We start from the raw sequence: 21711 nt of genomic DNA on the forward strand, positions 1-21711 counted from the left end.
GGGAGAACAGGCTGCAGAGGATGAGGCTTGGGAAACACAGGGATGGCCAGTCACCTGATGGGTGGAGAGGAGATCTGCAGCCCCGACAGACAGTCTGGGGCTGAATTAATGGGGGTAAATAAAAATGAAGTGAATTAACATGCAGCTAATCAAAAAAATTAGAGACACTTGTCAACACAAGGAAAAAGTATGGGGGAAAGGAAGTAGAATCCTAATGCATTATGTAGATCTGCTGTGAACAATACTTGTACAGTCATATTCATCAGAATACTAACAAAGGATGTAACCAATAACTTTTAAGTTAACAATGAGTAACAAGTAGCTTGTTGGTCTGTTGATCCAACCTGACATAGTTAGCTTCCATAGGGTGTTCAGCCCCTCTCAGCCCCCTGACCACTCCTTTTGCCCTGGTCAGTCCAATTCACTGCCCATACTCCCCTGAGCACTGCCTTCACCCCATGTTCACACTCCCATCCTCCACACTGGCCAGAGGGCTCTTCCCCAAAGGAAAACCTCAGTGGGTTACTCCTAATCCCCAAAGGCTCCTTCTTTTCAGAAAGTGCCTGTCTGGGGACTTCCCTGGTGGCGCAGTGGTTAAGAATCCTCCTGTCAATGCAGGGGACACGGGTTCGAGCCCTGGTCTGGGAAGATCCCACATACTGCAGAGCAACTAAGCCCGTGCACCACAACTACTGAGCCTGCGCTGTAGAGCCCGCGAGCCACAACTACTAAGCCTGCATGCCACAAGTTCTGAAGCCCACGTACCTAGAGCCCCTGCTCTGCAACAAGAGAAGCCACCGCAATGAGAAGCCTGCGCACTGCAACGAAGAGTAGCCCCTGCTCGCCGCAACTAGAGAAAGCCCGTGCACACAGCAACGAAGACCCAATGCAGCCATAAATAAATAAATAAAATATTTGACTACTAGTGAAATTTTTCCCAATTTTTTTTTTTTGCCACACCTTGTGTCATGTGGGATCTTAGTTCCCTGAGCAGGGATCGAACCTGCACCCCCTGCATTGGAAGTGCATTGTCTTAACCACTGGACCACCAGGGAAGTCCCAAATTTTTCCCAATTTGATGAAAAACATTAATATATAGATCCAAGAAGCTCAGCAAACCAAAGGAGGATAAATATGAAGAATGGTATAATTGGGCACATAATAGGAACCCCCTCTCCCCCCCAAAAAAAGAGAAAATCTTGAAACAGCCAGAGAACATGTCACATTACATGCAGGGCACAATGATCAAAATAGATATGAACGACGGATGATTTATCATTGGAAACAATGGAGGTCAGAACACAATGGGACAATATTTATAAAAGACATCCTTCAAAAATAAACACGGCAATTCCTCAAAAAATTAAAACTAGAGTCAACACATGATCAGCAATTCCATTTCTGGGTACATATCCAAATAACTGAAATCAGGGTCTAGAAAAGATACGTGTACATCCACGTTCACAGTAGCACTACTCACAGTAGCTAAATACGGAAGCAACCTGTGTTCATCAATGGCTGAATGGATAAGCAAAATGTGGTATGTACGTGCAATGGACTATTATTCAGCCTTGAAAAAGAAAGAAGTTCTGACACAGGCTACAACATGGAGGAACCTTGAGGACGTCATGCCGAGTGAAATAAGCTAGTCACGGAAGGACAAATATTGTAGGATTCCATTTATATGAGGTTCCTAGAATAGTTAAAGTCCGAAAGTCCGAAAGTAGAGTGGTGGGTGCTGAGGGCTGGGGGAGAGGAGGAATAGGGAATTAGTGTTTCATGGGAACAGAGTTTCAGTTTTACAAAATAAAGAGTTCTGGAGATGGATTATGGGTGATGGTTTCACAGTATCATAAATGTATTTAATGCCACTGAACTCTACACTTTAAAAATGGCTAAGATGGTAATTTTTATGTTAAGTGTATTTTATCACAATAAAAAATGCTTTTTTACGGAGGGGGAAGGGATGACACAAAATCTGGGCTGCCAGGAAGTGCGATCCTTGGGGCCACCTCAAGGGCTGTTGGCCATGGTGATCATGAGCTGCCTTTGAATGTGTGAGTAGCCCCCGCTTCGTGAGGGTACAGACCTTCACGTTTACTAGATTTTACTGGATAGTATTTAGTTGATAACTTTTAATGCTAATTTTCACCAGGGAGGGACTTCCCTGGCGGTCCAGTGGTTAAGACTTCACCTTCCAATGCAGGGGTTGCGGGTTTGAGCCCTGCTCAGGGAGCTAAGATCCCACATGCCTCGCGTCCAAAAAACCAAAACGTAAAACAGAAGCAATATTGTAACAAATTCAATAAAGACTTTAAAAATGGTCCACATCAAAAAAAATCTAATTCTCATCAGGGATACAATATTCAAGTTAATATCTTTATTTGGGAAATAGAGAAATAGCCATGTTTTATCTTTGTTTTCCAGAAGGCTACAGAATTCTCTTTTCCCTTCTCCATGAATGGAGATGTGTGACACTGGTTACTTTAGTGAAGGCAAGCAGGGGATTCATTAAACAGCAGTGGTGTGGCGCCTCAGGGATGTGAGCTGCTCACCTGGCCTCTTGAAGCTGATTCTCCATGCCACCTGCTGCAGCTTCGCCCCCAAAGCTACTCTCCCATGGACCCTGAGTAAATCAGGAGCACCCAGAGCCAGGAGGGGGTGAGCACGGGTGACCCGACAGGGAATGGGTCGGGGGGAGGGGCACAGACACCTGTACCACCTGTGCCCTGGTGGTAGCTCATGCCACAAGGACGGGGGCTGCAGAGGTCTCTGTGGCATCAGACCTGGACTCCTGACCAAGGGCCAGATGTGATGATGGCTATCCTGGCAGACACCTGCATGGACAGAAGACACCAGGGTCTAGGATGCCCCCTCTCTGGGCTGAGCCAACCAGGGCAGATGCAACACCACGGAGCTGATGCAACTTCTCCTTTGGGCATCACAGCCCTCAAGAGAGGGCCTCACTCGAGGGTTCACACGGCCGGGTGTTGCTTAAGTTCCAGGAGTAGGAGATCTTGACTTAAAGAGGTTAAGACCGCCGTCTCTTTCTAAGCAGCCTCCTCTCTCTTCACACTCTTCCTGGGCCCGCTGCAGTGACCACAGGCATTTTTGGGACCCCACTAAGAGGAGCTTGAGTTGGGATGCACTTAGTTGGGGTACATGGGCTATTTTTATGCTGTTCACAGTCTTGCTGGCCTGTCCTGGGGCAGGTACATCTTCCACATCTGCCAACTACTACCCGCACAGCGCCCGGAACTGGAAGTACGTGGAGCAAAGGAGAAACAAGGTTTGTCGTATGAACCAAAAGGGAGTCTATGCAAAATTGTTAGCAGAGGACTCGGCTGTCCTGACTCCTGGATAGAATGTGTGGATTTAATTACAGAAAACTCAGCCAAAGTTGGAGTCGGCTCGGGACTGGCCTGTACGGTGTGCCCTCATGCCTGCCATGCAAGTCAATTACCCCAAACAGGAAGAGATCTCTGCCTACATCTTGGGCAGGAAGGTGCCTCTACTTACCGTCAGGCAGGAGGAAGGAAACTTCCCTCCACCCCCCAACAGCCCAGCCAATCAGAGACTGCAGCAGTCCAGCCAACAAGAAGCCTCCATTGGACCCCCAGCTCCCCAAACTCTTTGGTTATCACAGCCCGTCCCAACTCCCCCTTCTCCCTAAAAAAGCAAGTTCTTCCTGTTCTCCCGATTTGCCTATGGTCTGCCACAGTTTTAATATTCTGAACTGTAATTCCTAAATATACTTGCTTTTGCTGGTAAGATAACTGGATGTTATATTATTAAAGTGTACACATTTATCAGAATTCCTGTGTTGTGGAGCATAAACCTATAAGAATGCTACAAAGAGTGAGCACATCTGTGCGAAGCGCAAGTATTACCCAAACCGAGGTCAATGCTAACAATCAGAGACAAATTTGATCACACAGGTTAGAAAAATGTCTGAATTGTCTTCCTGTTCTTTCCGTAAAACAATTCTGCAAAGTCATGATGTGGCATTCAATGAGGATACAGCCAAAAATGTAAGCAAAAGCATTAGAGATGCATTCATTAATTCATACAAACGTTATTTTTCTGAATTTTGTGATGTGTGGAGTTTGTCAGTTTTTTTAAATTTATAATTTATTGACTTATTTTCTCATTATACAAGATTATCATAGGGCTTCCCTGGTGGCGCAGTGGTTGAGAGTCCGCCTGCAGATGCAAGGGACGCGGGTTCGTGTCCCCGTCCGGGAAGATCCCACATGCCGTGGAGCGGCTGGGCCCGTGAGCCATGGCCGCTGGGTCTGCACGTCCGGAGCCTGTGCTCCGCAACGGGAGAGGCCACAACAGTGCAAGGCCCGCGTACCGGAAAAAAAAAAATATACTAAAAACCGATTATCATAAAATAACTATAAAATATTACAAAGTTATTGTAAAATAACTTATTCACGTTATATTATGTATACATATATTACATATTGTAAAATTATGTATATATTATTCAAAATATACATGTTATACAAAAACATTCTCTTTTGTATCTAATTTTTTTTATAATTTTATATATTTCCTTGTAGTCCTCCCACAAAATGTATTTGCTTCAGGCCCCACCTAACCCGCACTCTGGCCCCCATCATCTTTGCATCACGTGAGCAGAACTCCAGAGAAACAGAACTTCCATTTGCGTGCCAGGTGACCAAAAAAGGCATGAAACAGAAACTAACCTCAACTACAGGAAAATCAATGAGGCTACCTTTCCCTTGCATCCAGTCTGCGCGCCCACCTTGCCCGCGAGGGGCCAGGCCAGGCCGGGGCTGCTCGATCCCCATCCCCAAAGCTGCGACCAGGAAGCCAGGTGTGGACCCCAGTCTCCCTCCCCCTACCTGCTCCTCCCCCGAGTCCCCTCTTCTCCCCTTCTCGCCCCGGCGCACAGCACCCGCTACTCGCATTTCCCCTTCCCCTCCCAGTACCCCTCTTCACGTCCTGCGCCCCGACCCCGTTCCAGAGCCACCCTGCGCCGCCTCCCCAAGCCGGGTTCCCCTTCCTCCCACCCCCTCATCCTCTCGCCTCCCCGCCCACGGCCCCTGTACCTCTCATTGCCCCACATGCCCCTCATCACCCCCCAGCGCTCCCAAGCGCCCCTCCAGCTGCCCCTGGCGCCCCCCCCGGCCACCCCCACACACAACGCCCCCCAGCGGCCGCACGCCCCGGCCGCGACTTCTCCCGCCCCACGTCACGCACCTCTGGCGTTTCCACAGACGAGCCGGGCACGGATTGGCCCCGAGCCGCGGGAAGTGCCCGCCCCCAGAGCCGCCGGCCAATGGGAGGAGGGGGCGGGCCCGAGGCGGGCGCCGGAAGCGCTCGAGCGATTAGGGGTCGTCGCGTCGCCGGGTTTCGAGCAGCTGCCGCGGAGCCGCCGGACGGACCGCCAGCGTCGCCTGCCCCGCCATGGCTGAGAGTGACTGGGACACGGTAACGGTGCTGCGCAAAAAGGGCCCCACGGCCGCCCAGGCCAAGTCCAAGCAGGTGCGGGCTCAGCGCGGGCCTCGGGGCCCAGGAGCGGCCGGGCGGGCGGGGCGGACGCGGGGCCGGGGGCGGGGAGGACGCGGGGCTGGGGGCGGGGAGTGGGGACTGGAGCAGGGACCGGGTGGGAGCGGAGCGGGGACAGGGGGCGGCGACGGGGCGGGGGCCGGGGGCAGGAGTGGGAGACAGGGGCGGGCTGGGGGTGGAAGGCTCCGGATGGTCTTAGGGCAGTGACACAGGCCTGCGGGCGAGGCGCTGGACCTCTTGGTGGGGACAGGTACATAGGGACTGGAGGGGAGGGGGGCGAGGTTAGCGGGGTGGACCTCGGGGCGCAGATGGGGGATGGAGCGCAGATAGGTGGTGGGTCGAGGGAAGGGATGGGACAGGGGCACGGTTGCCTGGCACCCCCGCCCCAGGGTCTCCTTCCCGCTTCTGCGGGCTGCCGGGTGCCTGGCCAGTCCGCTGCCGCCTGTGGAGCCCACTGAAGCATATTGCCGGTCATAGGGAGTCCCTGGCCCCAGGCTGAGGTGGCCTAGGACCCAGCGTGCAGGTGGACCCTGCGTCCCCAACTTGCAAGGGTAGCCGGCATGCCCTGAGGGGTACTTGGGGCAGAAGGTTCCCTGGCTAGTCCGTCGGGGGTTCATCTGTGAGTCGATGTGAGGGAAAAGGGGAAGGGCAGTTTAGTCCCCACCCCTGCTTGATTCTGCTCTCAGGCCGCCTTGGGCCAGCCTTAGACACGCAGTGCCAGGTCTGGGCCAGGACTAGCTTTGGCACTGGTGATCAGCATTCATTGACCTGCCCAGGACTTCTCAGTTAGTCAAAACCAAACTCACTCTCTTTTTTTTTTTTTCCAAAGGAAACTTAATAGCCACAAGCTAGGAATCATGTGAACAGCTCTAGAAAGCATCTGTGCACCTGTCACACTGAGAATGTCGCACAGTCATGTCTCTGAGGTGTCAGAAGCTTCAAGAAATACACTACATTAATACTCGGGGACTGTAGATCAGGGGGTGTCGCTGTCTTGGCTGATGTTGGGGACGGGGGCTGCAGGCTTTGTGCGACGTACTGTCTTTTATCAGGAGCCGGATTGGCTGAGGAAGGCCAGACCAGGTCCTCACTTGATGTTCCTTCCTGCTTTTGCAGGAGAGTGTACTAGAGAGGTAAATCTATTTCAAGTGTGGGTTTCCGAAAGGAATCCATTAGCACGTTGTTTTCAGCAGCCAAGACGTGAGCTCTTTCTGTTTTCCTTAGCAGGAGTTTATTGAGAGTTGCCTGGATATTTGGTTGTAGAGGGATTTGTATACCGGGCTTTGGTTTAAACCCAGCATTTGCTTGTCAGTGCTTGGAAAAGCATCAGGTACTAAGCACATAGCACTGCGCTTAGGGGCATGAGCTCGGAGCTCACGGGCTCAAAAAGCGCCAGGCGTTAGCGGTGCACTGACTGGCTGACAGCAGCCTAAACCGGTGTTTGCCGAATACTGCAAAGCTAGTTTTGACCGAAAAACACTTGCTAATTTTCCAGGCCATCTTAGCAGCTCAGAGACGAGGAGAAGATGTGGAGACTTCCAAGAAATGTAGGTACTCGTGTGTCCACTCGCAAGACCGGGGGGGGGTGCTCTTGGGGTTCGTACCTGCAGACGCGTGAGTGCTGCCCCCGGGCTGTCGGGTGGCTGCTGGCAGCTGAAGCCGCCGCAGAGCTGGGCGACGTCAGGGATCTTGTGAGAGCAGCTGTGGTTGGCGTAGGTCAGGAGGGATTGTTCTCCTCCTTAGTTCACAGATTCTGGACTTGTCCTTTGCGTGTTCTTGTCCCCACTTTGGGTGGCCTGGCCTAGCACGTCACCCTGGGCACAGGGCGCCTCTTGGGCCTGGTTCCCGTTCTGAAACGGCTCTCCTTCGGCTTCATTGCAAACCCTCTCCTCTGCTCTTGCCTCGTGCCGGTCCAGGGGCCGCCGGCCAGAACAAACAGCATTCGATCACCAAGAACACAGCCAAGCTGGACCGGGAGACCGAGGAGCTGCACCACGACCGGGTGACCCTGGAGGTGGGCAAGGTGATCCAGCAGGGCCGGCAGGGCAAAGGACTGACGCAGAAGGACCTGGCGACGGTGAGCGCGGCGGGTCCCCTCCTCCCGGGCCGTGGTCGGGCAGGCGGGAGGCGTGGGCTCCACTCTCCTGGTGACTTGAGGGCTTCAGTTCGCTCTTGCCCCGGGAACCCTGAGCCCTCTCGGGGGGGCCACACGAGTCAGCTGTAACTTCCTGAGCTGCTATCCGCTCAGACCCTCGGCCTGCACAGTGCCCCGGGGGTCGGTGCCTGAGGCGCCTCACCTGGATGTGTTCTAGTCTCCCAGCATCTCCTTCTGGAACTGACGTGTGCAAATACACGTTCTCTTTAGAAAATCAACGAAAAGCCACAGGTCATCGCGGACTATGAGAGTGGCCGGGCCATTCCTAACAACCAGGTTCTGGGCAAGATCGAGAGAGCCATCGGTGAGTGTCCCGCCACCCTTCAGTGGGTCTCGGCTGCCGCTGCCTGACCGCGCACGGTACGGCCGCCCCTCCTGGGTGGGCTTGGTGAGGAGGGGCGCAGGAAGGCCCCTGGGGCCCCGGAATTCTCCGGCGCCTGAAGAAAATTTCCACGAGCATGTAGTGTCTGGGCGCCTCCCCCTTTGGCATCTCCCCAAGCCCCCTGTGCTGTGGGCCTCGCTCTCCCTGCCCCGCCCCCAGCATTGGCGGCAGCGTGGCTCCCGGAGCGAGGAGGCCTAGTTCTGGGGAGGGGCGTCCTCTGTCCCCAGGAAGACGGGCAGGCACGTGCTCTTCAGAGTCAGGCGTGGAAGCTAGCGTGGTGGGCGTGGTGCTCATCGGTTTCCCGCCCCTCCCCTCACGCGCCCACTGCCCCCCGCCTCCCGTGGAGCCTGGGAGCCGCGCTCAAGGGTCGGTGCTGGTGCCGCTGCCCCCTCCGGGGCAGTGGGTAGTGGTGCTGTGGAGCTGCCCTGTGCCTTGAAGACCCAGGGGCGAGCTGCAGTGGTCATGGGCCGGTGGCTCTTTCAGGCCTCAAGCTCCGGGGGAGAGACATTGGGAAGCCGATCGAGAAGGGGCCGAGGGCGAAATGAGCACAAAGCCTCGAAATCAGTGCGTTCCGGCTGATCTTGTCTGGCTGGTTCCCCTTGACCACCAGCGCCAGCGCGGGTCTCCTCACCGGCCGTGCGGAACACAGGGCGGTAGCCCTGCCCGGGAACCCCCTCTACCCGTACCTGCTGTCAAACTAACAAAACCTTGCAGCGTGTTTGCTTCTCCTGATTGTTTTCCTTCCTGTCCCCGTCCCTCACGTGGGGTGCAGAGCGCTGCCTTCCTCTCCCCCGGGGTCTGCCCTGTCACGGCTGTGGCTCCAGGGAGCTCGGAGGGGGGACCGCCTCGCACACGGTGGGCAGCCACCGTCTGGGAGAGGAGCTGCGTGTCCGGCCCGGCTCGTAGAGAAGCTAATAAACGTTTGTCGCCCTTCCTGCTGGTGCTGAATCCTTGCTGTCCGGCCTCGCCTCTTGTGCCTGCAGCTCCCCCTCCCTCTGGCCCCCAGTGTGGCGAAGGGCTGTTTGCATGCAGCGCTGTGGGGGAGTCTGCGGGCCAGGAGGGTCGCTCTGCAGGCTGTTGCTCGTCACTTCTGCTGGGACGGTTAGTGGGCGTCCATCAGCTTCTTGGCGCCAAACCCTGGCCCTCCCCGGCACTGAGTCCCTGGTCACATCGTTCCGTGCAGAGCCCAGTGGGCCGGGGTGGCAAGGTGGAGCCACTTGGGCTGGAGTCCAGGGTACCTGGCCATGCAGGTGTGGCCGTCACCCCCTCCCCTAGGACAGCCATGCCCGGAGGGCCTTCCAGACCTGGCGGGTGGTGTCTGAATCTCCCTCGTGGAAGACCAGAGCCTGGGACTGTCCCTAGGTCAGAAAGACTCAGCTCCATTTTATTAGATGAGGGTGGCGTGTGGGCGGGGACCTTGACCATGGGAGGGTGGACACGGTGACCTTTATTTGGGACAGGGGACACATCAGGGCATTCCTCCTACAAGTCCAGCTCCATGCCACCTTGGACCCAGTTAAGTGTCTGCTCCTAAGTCTGTCACCGGCAGCTCTGGGGATTTCTCTCTGTCTTAAATCAGATGCAGAATCGCCCGGTGAGGTGGGGCCCCTGATGGGCCTGGGTCGGAGTCCCACTAGGCTGGCCAGAGGCTCACTCGGCCTGGGGCAGGGGCTTCTCAGGTCCCGCTGCGCCTCCCTCCTGGTGCCCCTAGCCCCTGGCGCCGTCTCCGGGGACTGCCTGTTTCCAGTCTCCTGAGCCACTGAGGCACGTGGGAGGGGCCCCCAAGCACATCCTCTTGGGCAGGTCGGGTTGGGTCTGGGGAGCCCGGGGAGCCCCCGCTTCCTGCTGGCCTCAACCTTGGCTGGCCAGCGGGGGGTCCCTTGTGGGCCGGGCCACTTATTGCTGGGGTATGTAGCTGCGGCCCCTGTGAGGGTGAGGGATGCAGGGACTCGACATGTCCTGGGGGGTGGGGAAGGTGTTGGTCCCTGGGCCACGGGGTCTTCTCTGCGTCATCTACTGGTCATTGGTGACCGATGCTGGCAGGGTGACATGGTCCTAGGAGGAAGGAGGAGATCTGTGGCCATTGGGCAGCGGTGGCCCCGCGTGTGGGAGGGTCCTGTTCACCGTCCAGCTGAGTGCAGGGCTCAGGGGCTCCTGCCCGCCACCCCCCCCAGGGCTCCTACCGCGTTGAAGAGAATGTTGTCAAAGCTGGGGGCCACGGTGTCCGTCTCCCCCCAGAAGGGGCAGCCCCCCCTGTTCTGCAGCCAGCGCCATCCCGCAAGTCCAAGCAACACCAGCAGCATGAGGAGGAGGAGGGTGCCACCAACCACCGCTGGCACCGACGTGGCCACTGCTGTGTCTCCTGTGGGTGTGGGGCGCGTGACCCGGGATCCGAGCCCTCCCTGTCAGCCCCACGCCCGGGCACGGCCGTCCCCACAGCCCTGAGGACTTCTGCGCCCCCCGCTAAAGGAGGGGCGCCGGTCGTGCCCACACAAGGCTCCCAGCTGAGGCCGGGCCCTGGTGGGCAGGCGGCTGCCAGCTGCGGAGCTGGGGGAATCGAGGCCCCAGGCTAGGGCCCCACCCCGCCTTTGTCACAGAACACCAGCAACCGCAGGTGCTGCAGCAAGAGGCTGGCTGTGGCCTCTGGCCTGACCGGAAGTGGGGGCGCGGAGTGCAGAGGCCGGGGAGGGGCGCCCCAGTCCTGAGCGAACAGGGGCCAGGGGCGGCCCAGCCCGGCATGGGGCACAGCGGGCGAGCGAGGGGACGGTGCAGGGCCCGGCCCGGTGGCTCTCCTGGTCTCTTGGGCCAGGAGCAGGCCGCTGGCAGCCACGTGGGCCGTGAACCACCGAAGCTGGTGGAGGCCCAGACCCGGGGCAGGGCTTACCCTGGCTGGGTGTAGGCAGCTGGCAACGTTGCCCGGCCAGGTACTCAACGTCATCCAGGGCAATGGGCCCCAGGGCTGGCTGGCCGCCCAGAGTGGCTTCAAACACGATCTGACCGGGAGGGAGAAGAGGCTGGGTGGGCCCGAGGAGGAGGATGGCCCCTCCTGAGCTCCTGAGCCCCCTGAGGTCCCCCGGCTCTGGGCGGTCCGGCCTCACCTGGAACTCCTCGGCGCTGGCCACTTCCACCTGGCCTTCCAGCCACTGGTGCCGCAGGCGCCCGCCCGCGCCCCACACGGCCAGCTGACCCCGGGCGCTGCTCAGGAGCACCCTCAGCTCACCCTTGTCTGAGAGCAGGGGGCCAGGTGTCAGACCCCCGACCCGGCGGGAGGCGGGGCTGCCCCCGTGCCCGTGTGCCCCCACCACCTCGCTGCCGGCCCAACTCACAGAAATGCTCAGGAAAGCCCATGTGGTACCAGAAGCGGAGGCAGGAGGCCTCGGTGGCGGGCAGTGGCTGGCTGCGCAGCCAGGCCGCTCGGCCCCCCGGGCCCAGCACGCCCGTTTCGAAGAGAGCAAAGTGGCCTGGCAACGAGAGAGGGCACGGTGCCCCGTGGACCGGATGGAGCCAGGCCCCCCTGACCTTTGGCCTCTGACCCTGGGGGGGGGCCTGGCTGGGCTGGCCGGTTGGCCCGGACTGGGGTGAGTGAGGTGTGTGGCCGGGGGTGTGTATGGCGCTGGGGTCCCTTCCTGACTCAGACCCACCTGCCTCTGTGCCCAGGGTGTGGTCCACAGGCGGCTGGGGGTAGCGGGAGGGCGCGGCTCCACTGCTCCAGTCCCAGCTGTACCCGCCCAGGCCAGGCCAGGGCAGATGGTTCCAGCCACACAGACCAGCCTCAAAGTCACAGGAAGCTGCAAGGGACTTGGGCAATAAGCGGTGCTGCCCCCGTCCCCGGGGCACCACCGCTGCGGGGGGTAGAGGTCAGGCCAGGCGTCTCGGGGGAGGCACGGAGCTGGTACCACCAGGAGCCAGGCAGGTCCCAGGGCCAGGCCACGGGCTCCCACCTGGCCGAGGGCAGGGCCCGTCCTGGAGGAGCAGGTCGTCCAGCGCGATGTAGGAGCGCTCCACGCCGGCAGCCACGGCCTCAAACACCACCTGGGCGGGCACAGGGCGGGGGGGCTCGCTTCCGGTCGGCACTGGATGGCCCTTGGGGGTGAGGAAGGCCCTCCACCCCGCTCACCCTCCAGGCCCGTTCGGCCTGCAAGTCCACGCTGCCCAGGCGCCAGGCAAACCCTCCATCGGTGCCGATGCTGAGCACCTGCCTCCTCTCAGCCTCCTCCACGTGGACCCTCAGCGTGCCTGCCGCCCGAGCAGCCACAGCCCCGGTCAGCGGCAGGGGCGGCTCCCGAGCGGCCTCCAGCAGGGGCCTGAGGGACCCACGGGCCCCGCTCCTGGCAGCCCCTCACCTGGGTTGCGGAGGCTCAGGTGGTACCAGAAGGTCAGGCAGGCGGCCTGGGCCAGGGGCCTGTGCTCCTCTGAAATCAGGGAAGCCACGTGGCCACGGGGCAGGGCCTGCGGGCTCATGTCCACCACCATGTAGTGCCCTGGGGGGGTGCCAGCGTCAGCCTGCCGGACCCCCCCCTGCCCGCCCCCGCCCCCCCGCTCCCCACCCCCACCCCACGCCTCTGCCCCACCCCCTGCCGGCACCCTGAGCCGTCTCTGTGGTGTGGTCTGCAGGGGGGCCCAGGGCCGCCTGGCCCGTGGCATTGGTCTGGCGTGTCCAGAGGCCCCGGCCCCCAGTGGAGAAGCCGCAGGCCGAGTCCTCGAAGGAGCAGCGCTTGGGGGCCCAGCAGGGCCCGGGCCGCACAGTCACGTCGTCCAGCGCCATGGTGCCGTGGTACCCGTCCCGGAGGCCCTCGAACAGCAGCTGGGGGACAGCGGGGGGTCAGCTGTCTGGGGCCTTGCCCTGCCCACCTCTGCCGGGCACCGGGCCTCACTTGGTACTTGGCGCTGGAGTCCTGCGGGTGGTGGAGGGTGGCCCAGGCCTCATGCCAGCGGTTGCCGTGGGTGCCAGACCGCGACCACAGGTGCCTTTCTCTCTCCCCTTCTCGCCTCATTGCCAGGCGCAGAGTCCCTAGGGGGAGGCAGGGTTTGGAGGGGACAAGACCCCGACTCCTGCCTCTCATCCCTCCTAGAGCCCCGACGGGCCCAGAGACAGAACTCGAGCCCCCCGTGGGCCTCCACCGCGGCCCCGCCCAGCAGGGGGTCTCACCGATCTGGGGCCCATAGAGGTGGTACCAGAAGGAGAGGCACTCCTGAGCGGCCGCGGGTGACTGGGGCCAGGTGAGCAGGTGAGCACCGGGGCCCTGGGCTGGGGGTTCCGTGGGGTCTAGGAGCATGAAGTGGCCTGCAGGCGGGCCGTGGGGCTGAGCCGCAGAGACGCCAGGCTGGGGACACTCAGCCCAGAGCTCCCCTCTGCCCCCTGGGAGTCCGGTCTGGGAGGCCCCCGGGGTGGGTATGGGAGGCCGCTCCGAGTCTGAGAGCCGCTCCCAGGTCGGGGCGCCCCCGCCTCACCTTGGCCTGTGGTGTGGTCGTACCCAAGGCCACGGCTCTCGACTCGGTGCCAGTGGGCATCGGTGAGGTGGCCAGTGTGCCAGCCGCAGGTGCCCCGCTCAAAGTTACAGGAGATCTCTGGGGGTAAGGCACTGGGGGGTCAGCAGCCCCCGCACCCCTCCTGAGCCCCGAGAGGGTGGGAGAGACTTGCTCCCGGACTGGGGACTCCCGGGGGTCCCTCGAGGAGGCCTGGGTAGGAGGCCCCTGGGTGGGGACTGGGCCACGGTGGTCACCTTTCTCGGTGACCGCCGCAGGGCTGCAGTCCTTCAGGGTCACGCCGTCCACCCCGGCGCCCTGCTGGCCAGGGCCATCCAGGTCCAGCAGCCCAACGAACTCCAGCTTCACGGGGGCGCGGGGGACGGGCCGGTAAGTCAGGGCCGGCTCCGCGTGCCCCTCGCCCCCCGCCCCAGGCTGCCCGCCTCACCCGGAAGGGCCGGTGGCGAGCCCCGAGAAGGACTGTGTCCACTTTCCAGCCCCCGGAGCTGCTGCCCGCGGCCTGCCACACCAGCTCACGGCTGCTGCCTTCCACCACGACCAGCTCCAGGAAGCCTGGTAAGGGGTCACTGTGGGCTGGCCCGCCCCACCTCCGCCCCAGGGCTGGGCAGAGGGCCTGGAGGGACAGCGGTACCTTGGGGGTGACTCTGAAAATAGTAAGCCATGTGGAGTTCACAGCGGGGGCCAGAGGGGCCCAGGGTGGGTGTGAGGACGCGGGCCTGCTCTGCCAGCTGCCCCCAGGCCCTCTGCACGGACAGGAAGTGCCCTGGGGAAGAGCAGGCCTCTCAGAGCTGATTCCTGAGAATGGGGGACACCTCCCAATTCAGAGACCCTCCCCGGTGAAAAGAAGCAGAGCGGGGACCCTTGTGCGGGTGCAGTTGGAAGGCAGGCTGCAGGCTGCCCTGGGCGGGGCACTCGGGCCTCACCAGCGGCCCCGCTGGCGTCCATGCCAGGGCTCCCGCTGTCCTGGGCCGGGAGACGCACCCACTGCAGCCGCCCCACACTGGCATCCTCCCAGCCCCCGGCCGAGGGGGACTCGAAGTCCGTGGTGCCTGCAATGGCAGCCGGTGTGAACGGTCCCGCCCACCACTGCGAGCGGGGCTGGTCTGGGGGAAGGGAGGTGAGGGCTCCCCGCACCCAGCTCCGCCTCTTACCGCATTCCTGCTCGTCCTCGCCCCCAGGGCACTGCTGCTGGAAGTCACACAGCTGCTCCGGGGGGACACACAGCTCCCCACACAAGAGATGTCCGGGCTCGCAGAAATTCCAGGGCTGCAGGCTGGACAGCTGGGACCGGGGACCTGGAGCCCAGAGCCCAGGAGGTGGGCCAGCCACCTCTGTGGGGGCAGAGCAGGGATCAGGCAGGTGGGTGGGGGCTGTGCCTCTCCTCACGGGGGGCGGGGGGGTGCCCAGCAGGCTCACCTGGGACTGGTTTGCAGTGGTCAGACAGGATGAGGTCATCCAGGCCCACGACGCCCCCCGGGCCCGTCTGCCCGGCCAGGAGGATCTGAGGGCGGAGGCGGCTCTGTCATCCCTGGGTCTGCTCCCTCGAGCCCTCTCCCCATGACCCACACCTCGTACCTGTCTATCGCTGGACGCTCCCTCCCGTCACCACCCCAGCCCTGCAGGAGGGGCCTCGGCGGGCAGCCCCTCCTCCCCTCTGGCTTGCCTTCCTGCTGAGACAGCGGAGGGGCCCAGACCGGACTCCCTGAGGGGCCCCTGGACCTCCCCACGTCCCTGCATGGTGCTGCCCTCGCCAGCCTCACCCGAAAGGGGTGCTTGCTCTGGATGTCAATGCGGTCTCGGACCCAGGCGGCCCCCAGTTCCCCGTGGCGCCTGCGCAGCAGGACAGCGGCCTGGGGGGCGCCAGCGCTCCGCGTCTGCAGGAACACCTGGAGGCAGCCGGCCTCGGACCCGTGCAGGTAGTGATAGAAGGTGAGCTGGAAGGGGAGTGAGCATGTCAGGGGAGGCTCTCCAGGGCCCGGGCGATCAGGGTGGCCACCCTGTGTCCTCCACCCGCCTCACCGAGCACTTCTCGGGGGCCGAGGCCTGGAACTCGGGGCTGGAGAGGATGGCTGGGGCGCTGGGCTCTGCCACGGCCACCAGGAAGGAGCCTGGGGAGACAGCAGGCGTGAGCCGGGCTGGCAGGGGTGCTGTGGCCGAGCGTGGCCCGGGTGGCGGCCGGGGTCCTCGGGGGGCCTCACCCTGCGCGCTGTTCCGGCTGTGGTCACGGTGCGGCCAGGCGGGGTGCTGCGGGCCGCCCGCGCTGTGGTTCCGGGCCCAGCCCTCTGAGCGGTTCCACAGGCCCAGGCCCCTCTCAAAATCGGTGGCCGTGTGGTGGTCTAGGGCAGGAAGCGGGGCTCCGGCTACCACGCGGGGCCTCCTCCCTGGGCCCCCCGCCTCCCCGGGCCTGTGCTGATGGCCCCAGCTCCAGGTGGACAGGAGCTGCCTCACCCCCAGAAGGACCGTGCCAAGGGACAACCCCCGCCCGTGGCCCCGCCAGCCCCGGCTCACTGCAGGTGGGCGTGTCTTCATCTGAACCGTCGCCGCAGTTGTCCTCCCCGTCGCACAGCTGGTGGGGCTCCACGCAGGCCTTGTTCTGGCAATGGTGATGCCCAAGGGGGCAGTGCGCCTGCGGGGCTAGGGTGGGGGAGGGTTAACCCACCACCCCACCCCAAGGCTCCGGGTCAGGGCAGCTTGGGGAGAGGCTCAAGGCCGGAATGAGGGGACCACGGGCTCCTGCTAACCCCTCCCCCACCCAGGGGTGTGTTCACGGCCTGGGGACCTTACTGGGCAACCCACAGCTCCAGAAGGCCACGTCGTCCAAGGCCACAGCACCCCTGCGGGTGGCGTTTCGGGTGGCAGAGAAGGTCACCTGAAGAGAGCGAGGTCCCTGGGATCTCAGGCAGAGCTCAGACCCTCCTCGCTGCCCCCATCATGCGACCGTCCCCGTCTCACCCTGAAGTCACCCTGGATGCGGCCGGTGGGCACCACCAACTCCTGCCAGCCTGGGACCCAGGGCCCCGAGCTCCGCCACAGGGTCAGTGTCTCCACACCGTGGGTCAGCTCCAGCCGCAGCTCGGCCACACCTGCAGTGGGGCGTCCCAGGCATCTCAGGCCCCGGGACCCCTCCCCCCGCCCGGTGGCTGCTGCGCCCTGCCCCAGGACCCCTGCCCGTCCCGTCCTGGGGGCGCCCTCCCGTCTCTGCGGCAGCTCCCCTTCCTTTCCCGGTCCCTCCCCTCGGGACCCGCACGCGGGGCGCACGGTCCTGGGCCCGCACCTCCAGAGGCCACGTGGTACCAGAGGCTCAGCTCACAGGAGGGGGCTGCCTCACGCAGGGTTGGGGAGCGCAGGGCTGCGGTGGCCACCTCTCTCCCACGGTGTGTGCCAGCAGCCGCGTACCAGCCTGGCCGGGCCGAGAGGTCAGGAGACCGGGCGGGAAGCACAGAGGGGAGGGCTAGTGTGGAGACCCGCCCAGGCCTCACCGAGGTCAGTGCCCAGAGTGTGGTCCGAGCGTGGCCCTGGACCCTCCGGCGTGGCCCCTGCCCGGTCTCGGAGCCAGCTGTAGCCCGAGGTGCTTATGTCCCGCCAGCCACAGGAGTCCTGCTCGAAGTCGCAGGCGAAGGGGGCGCCCAGGGTGGGTGAGGCCCCGTGGTAACCTGCAGGGCAGGTGGTCAGGTGGGGTGCCTGCAGGCGCCGGCCCTGCCCGCTCCCCGCCCGGCCCCGGCTCACCGCACTGGGCCTCGTCGGGGCAGCCCCTGCAGTCACACACAAAGTTGCACACGGCCTCGCGGGGGGGTCTGCAGCGGCTGGGGCCCCAGGCCCAGCCCGGGGACCTTGCTGCCAGCAGAGAGACAGCCAGGTGGCCTGGGGTAGGGAGACACCACATCCCAGTTTGCCTGGGACTGTTCCATGGCCCAGAAACTGCTCAGACTCGGGCGTCCCGGGACATAGGTCACACTGCTTTGGGGTCCAGGCCAGGAAGTCATGCAGGGAGGGGGCTGGGTCTGTGTCGGGGGGCCTGGAACCCAGAGAACTGCCACCTGGGGGGTCCCTGTCAGGGCCAAGCAGAGAATGACTGAACCTGGGGAGGCTGCCTGCGTGCCAGGATGGGGGGTGCATGGGCGAGCGAGGGACCAAGGACCCCTGATGTGGGACACTCCCTGGGGAAGAGAACAGGAGCCCAGCAAGAAACCGGAGGGGCTGCCAGCAGGGGGCCCCCTCAAGGGGCTGCATCAGCGGGTGGCCCAGGCCCCCCAAAGCTCTGTCCAGGTCAAGAGTGGCTGACTACCATCTGCCTTCAGGGCCCTCTCACCTTGGAGCCCAGGTGGAGATGGAGGCCAGGGAGAGCAGCACCCTTCCCTGGCGGGGCCATCCCCAGGACCCCAAGGGCTCGCCTGCGTCCCCCACCGCAGGCCGTCCAGGGCCTGAACCCCTCCTTCTCTGTAGGCCCAGCACCCGAGCCCCCGGACACTCCTGCTTCGGGAGCCAGACCCGACGACTCACCCAGGAGCAGGACCAAGACGGGCAGGAGGTGGCCGGGCAGAGACATGGTCAGGCCAGAGGAAGGGAGACCAAGGGGCAGTGTGTGCACCGGCCAGCCTGGTGGGCACTTTTCCTGGTCATCAGCCCGAGGCCCCACCGGCTGACTCTGCTCTAATCGGAGAGTGGGGCTCGGCCCCATCTGTACCTGCGGCCCCTCGCCGGGCCCCGCCCTGCGCTGACAAGGACGGGCACCCGGCTGTAAAAGCATCCAGGAGAGGGGCCCCTGGCCTAGGTGGGCTCCCACCTGCCTGGCTCCTTCAGGCCAAAGGTCAGGCTCCGACCATCATGCCCACTGCTGCCCAGCCCTGCCGGGTGGAGGCCCCACTGGAGACAGCACCGAGTGACACCGGCCTCGGCCGCTTCTCCTGGGGTCTCTGACCCCACACCTGCTGGGAATTCAACTCAGCCTGGCCCGGGTCGCCAGTAGGAAACCAGCTTGTGCAAACCCCCCATCCAGCCCCTGAGTTCCCTGCACGGGTTGGGGCAGCCCTAGCAACCCGGGACGTTGGCCTCCATAGCTCAGCCTGTGGGTTCCTCTTCGCTTGCTCTTACAAACGATGGACAGACTATTCATCAGCAAGTGTCCTGAACGGTGTGGGCTGGACGCTGCCAGGCACAGGGTCCAGAGGAACCTAGAGACTCTGGGGCTTGTGGCACCGACCCCCCTGGAGGATTTGGAGCCAGGCTCCACCCGCAGTTTACTACCGTGCAGCCTGGGGAGCTTGTCTCACCTGAGCCTCAGTTTCCTCATCTTTGTTTTAAAATTTATTTATTTATTGGCTGCGTCAGGTCTTAGTTGCTGCACGTGGGATCTTTTGTTATGGCGCACGGGCTCAGTAGTTGCGGTGCGTGGGCTTAGCTGCCCTGCAGCACGTGGGATCTTAGCTCCCCGACCAGGGGTCGAACCCGCCTTCCCTGCATTGCAAGACGGATTCTTAACCACTGGACCACCGGGGAAGTCTTTCCTCGTTTTCAAACGCGGTCACAATGGTGCCTGCCTGGACAGGCTCCCGTGAGGGCCCTGGAGGCTCACAGGAGGCTGGCACAGCAGGGTCACAGCCTCGGCAAGGGGCACCTCCGCTCCCCACAGCCCTGCGCCAAGAGAAGGGTCTTGGGAGAGGGGCTCCCAGCTCCAAGTCTGAAGCCCTGCCTGTTTACTTGGAGCAGAGCCTGTGGCTGCGGCGCAGTGCCGTGGGACCTGACCTTGGAGTCGAGGGGTCGTAGACTGCCTGACTCATGACCTCAGTTGGCAGCTGGCCAGGAGGGTGGTTGCTGGCGCCTGCCCTCCCCGCACACTGGGCCCGAGGGACTCAGCCCTAGCTCCTTGCGTAAGGGCTCGTCAGGCCTCCTCCCAGATGTCCTTGGGGATAGCAGGTGCGTGGAGAAGCAATCAGGCCATAAACGGGGGCAGCAGCCCAGGGGCCCCCTTATCAGGCCCCAAAGGGCTGAGTGTGCACTGCCACTCCCGGGGCCCCCAGGGGTGGAGCGGGGTGAGGGGCAGCCAGGAGTGACCCGCTGCCCCCACTCTAGTCAGGGGTACAGAGAGGTGACCTAGGAACAGAGAAGCCAAGACACACAGCATTCAGGGACCAGCAGAGGTGACGATGCTTTTAATTCTCCCCAGAGAGGTAACCCCGGGCACTGAGCCCTGGCCAGGGTGGCAAAGTGCCAGGGGGTGCAGCCCAGCCTCTTGGGAGGTGGCCTTGAGAACAGAGTTCCAAGTGGGTCGCTGGAGGTGGCTGGTCTCAGGTGGGCCTCAGTAGCCGTCGTCGGCCCAGGTGACCTCGTAGTCAGGGTACCTGGCTTTGATCTTCTCAGTGGAGACGGAGTGCTGGGCGCGACCGTAACCCTGAAGGGAGAAGGCAGCTCTCACAGCCCTGTCCTGGCTCTGGGCGCCCGGTCAGCAGGGACACCAGGGGCCAGCTCAGGAGGGGGCTGTCATCCCCTCCGACCACACCAGGGCGCTCTCCTGTGGAAGCGTGGCCACCAGGGTGAGCAGATCTTGAGGGAGGTTCCTTTAGCTGGAGGCCCAGACCCCTCTAGGTGCCCCCGTGTATCTGCTGGTAGCTTGGTGAAGGGAGGGACAGGGGCCTCTTAGTTTCACCCCAGCACTGATGGCCTCAAAGCACTAAAGGATGACGGCCAGTCAGGCTTTTGGACCAGGAACAGCACGCAGACCGTCAGAGCAGAGGGGCAGGGGGCGGCTCCCTCCCACCCTGTGTGCTTCCTGTGTCATGCCACGTGAGAAATGGGGAGCCTACAGGCTCCGGATGGGGGGGTTCTGCCGCCGAGAAGGGCTGGAAAACTGAGCACCCCAGGTCAGGCAGCTTGGAGGGCCAGGTCTCCCCAAGCCAGGACTGGGGCCCTCGGCCCACCCAGGCCCGAGGCTGTGGGCTCACCATGGAGTAGCCGTACACATGGATCTTCTTGTCCTGGCTCTGGTGGGAGATGCGCCCGCCCCCCAGGCACACGCAGTCATAGCCTTTCTTCTGCATCTCGCCTGATACCTTGTCATAGATGTCCGCTGGGATAGGAAGGGGGGCTCAGCACGCGCCCTGGCTGCCCTTGAAGGCTGAAGGGGTCTGAAGCCCCGCTCTGAGCAGCTCCCTCCCCAGGAGAGGAGACCCTCTGGGAAGGGATGAAATGGAGGAGGGGGTGCACCCGGGCAGGGGCGCTGGGACTAGGAGGGAGGAGTCGGGCCATGGCAGCCCCTCGTCTCCAGGACCATCTGGGTACTCCAGACTCTGGGTACTCCACGCTCCTCTGGGCCAGCCAGGGATGAAACCGGGTACAGGATCACCTCCCACTACGCCCCTCGGCCCCGCCCGCAGCCGTGGCTAGTCCCGCCCACAGACGCCGGAGACCCCGCCCCCTGGCCCTCCGCCCCGCCCTCACCGTGGTACTCGGCCCACTTGTAGCCGCGAACGATCTCTTTGCTCTCGCCCGCCGGGGCCCCGGAGGGCGGCACCGCGTGGACTCGAATCAGCACATACTTGAAGACGCCGTCGGAGTCGATGTCCACGTCGGGGATCTGGGAGAGGTCCGCCGCCGTCATGTTCCCGGAGCGCACTCACCCCCTGCGGCCCGCGGCCCTTCCCCCACGCGACCCGGGGCTGCGCCGACAGTGCGGGAGGCGGGGCCTGGGAGCCCATGACCAATCCTGCGGGGTCATGCTGCCCGAGCCCAGTGCCTCAGCCAACCACGCGGCAACCCGCGGCACAGACTGGCCAATCGCGATCCAGCTCCTTGCAGCCCAGACACCACGCCGGCTCCACTTAAAGAGGAACTTGGGACCGGGAGTAGGTGGTGACTCAATCCAGCCCCCGTAAAAGTTCCTTTCCAGGGAGCTTGCGGGGAGGAGGGGGGTGTGACAGGCCCCTTTGGTGGGGGTTAGGAGGCCCATGAGGCCCAAGGGACGCGCGCCGGCCCTGGCGCCGTCCCCCACGTGACCGAAGGCCTCCCTTCCCCTACACCGATCCTGCTGTCCGCTCCCGCTGTCCCTTGGCTTCCCTCCGGGTTCCCCCCACCCCGTGCCCGAGGGCCTCCCTCCCCAGTCCCCCACCGAGTCCGAGGGCCTCTCTCTCCTGCTTCCCACTCCGCGTTGCTC

The 21711-nt window shown here is 62.7% G+C and overlaps 3 protein-coding genes and 1 non-coding gene across 5 annotated transcripts; 1 reads left to right on the forward strand and 3 right to left on the reverse strand.

Moving 5' to 3' along the window:
* Positions 1-982: 982 nt before the first annotated feature.
* Positions 983-1055, reverse strand: TRNAG-UCC (transfer RNA glycine (anticodon UCC)). Its single transcript has one exon. It is a non-coding gene; the product is annotated as a tRNA-Gly (tRNA).
* Positions 1056-5348: 4293 nt separating this feature from the next.
* Positions 5349-9012, forward strand: EDF1 (endothelial differentiation related factor 1). 2 transcript variants are annotated; one of them, XM_027104251.1, is made up of 5 exons: positions 5349-5517; positions 7037-7088; positions 7458-7618; positions 7907-8000; positions 8562-9012. In XM_027104251.1, the coding sequence occupies exons 1-5, from the start codon at positions 5440-5442 to the stop codon at positions 8621-8623; spliced, it is 447 nt and encodes a 148-aa protein (XP_026960052.1). In that variant the 5' UTR covers positions 5349-5439; the 3' UTR covers positions 8624-9012. The 2 variants fall into 2 exon arrangements, with proteins under 2 accessions (XP_026960052.1, XP_026960053.1); XM_027104252.1 differs by having other exon boundaries at positions 5364-5463.
* A 1210-nt stretch (positions 9013-10222) lies between these two features.
* On the reverse strand, positions 10223-17989 carry MAMDC4 (MAM domain containing 4). Its single transcript, XM_027104082.1, has 20 exons — positions 17292-17989; positions 17045-17218; positions 16840-16965; positions 16518-16648; positions 16350-16434; positions 16074-16199; positions 15585-15901; positions 15326-15499; positions 14982-15066; positions 14489-14896; positions 14197-14328; positions 13530-13646; positions 12953-13362; positions 12663-12882; positions 12422-12559; positions 12196-12314; positions 12020-12110; positions 11405-11866; positions 10963-11304; positions 10223-10440 (listed from the first exon to the last, which is right to left on the reverse strand). The coding sequence occupies exons 1-20, from the start codon at positions 17446-17448 to the stop codon at positions 10223-10225; spliced, it is 4032 nt and encodes a 1343-aa protein (XP_026959883.1). The 5' UTR covers positions 17449-17989.
* A 1696-nt stretch (positions 17990-19685) lies between these two features.
* PHPT1 (phosphohistidine phosphatase 1) lies at positions 19686-21344 on the reverse strand. Its single transcript, XM_027104253.1, has 3 exons — positions 21000-21344; positions 20504-20628; positions 19686-19953 (listed from the first exon to the last, which is right to left on the reverse strand). The coding sequence occupies exons 1-3, from the start codon at positions 21157-21159 to the stop codon at positions 19861-19863; spliced, it is 378 nt and encodes a 125-aa protein (XP_026960054.1). The 5' UTR covers positions 21160-21344; the 3' UTR covers positions 19686-19860.
* Positions 21345-21711: the final 367 nt, after the last annotated feature.

This window comes from Aethalodelphis obliquidens, unplaced genomic scaffold, assembly GCF_003676395.1.
Source record: "Aethalodelphis obliquidens isolate GAN/ISIS:26980383/991018 unplaced genomic scaffold, ASM367639v1 scaffold7, whole genome shotgun sequence".
Taxonomy (NCBI): Eukaryota; Metazoa; Chordata; class Mammalia; order Artiodactyla; family Delphinidae; genus Aethalodelphis; species Aethalodelphis obliquidens.

Excerpts from the sequence above, each read along its gene's own strand:
- PHPT1 (XM_027104253.1), bottom strand. The coding sequence starts at position 21,159 with ATGACGGCGGCGGACCTCTCCCAGATCCCCGACGTGGACATCGACTCC. Across the intron at positions 20,629-20,999 it reads CAAGTGGGCCGAGTACCACG|CGGACATCTATGACAAGGTA; the intron begins GTGAGGGCGGGG and ends TTCCTATCCCAG. Across the intron at positions 19,954-20,503 it reads ATGTGTACGGCTACTCCATG|GGTTACGGTCGCGCCCAGCA; the intron begins GTGAGCCCACAG and ends TTCTCCCTTCAG.
- EDF1 (XM_027104251.1), top strand. The coding sequence starts at position 5,440 with ATGGCTGAGAGTGACTGGGACACGGTAACGGTGCTGCGCAAAAAGGGC. Across the intron at positions 7,089-7,457 it reads TGTGGAGACTTCCAAGAAAT|GGGCCGCCGGCCAGAACAAA; the intron begins GTAGGTACTCGT and ends GTGCCGGTCCAG. Across the intron at positions 8,001-8,561 it reads CAAGATCGAGAGAGCCATCG|GCCTCAAGCTCCGGGGGAGA; the intron begins GTGAGTGTCCCG and ends TGGCTCTTTCAG.
- MAMDC4 (XM_027104082.1), bottom strand. The coding sequence starts at position 17,448 with ATGTGGTGTCTCCCTACCCCAGGCCACCTGGCTGTCTCTCTGCTGGCA. Across the intron at positions 12,560-12,662 it reads CACCACAGAGACGGCTCAGG|GGCACTACATGGTGGTGGAC; the intron begins GTGCCGGCAGGG and ends GCACCCCCCCAG. Across the intron at positions 11,867-12,019 it reads CGGGCCCTGCCCTCGGCCAG|CTTCCTGTGACTTTGAGGCT; the intron begins GTGGGAGCCCGT and ends AGTCCCTTGCAG.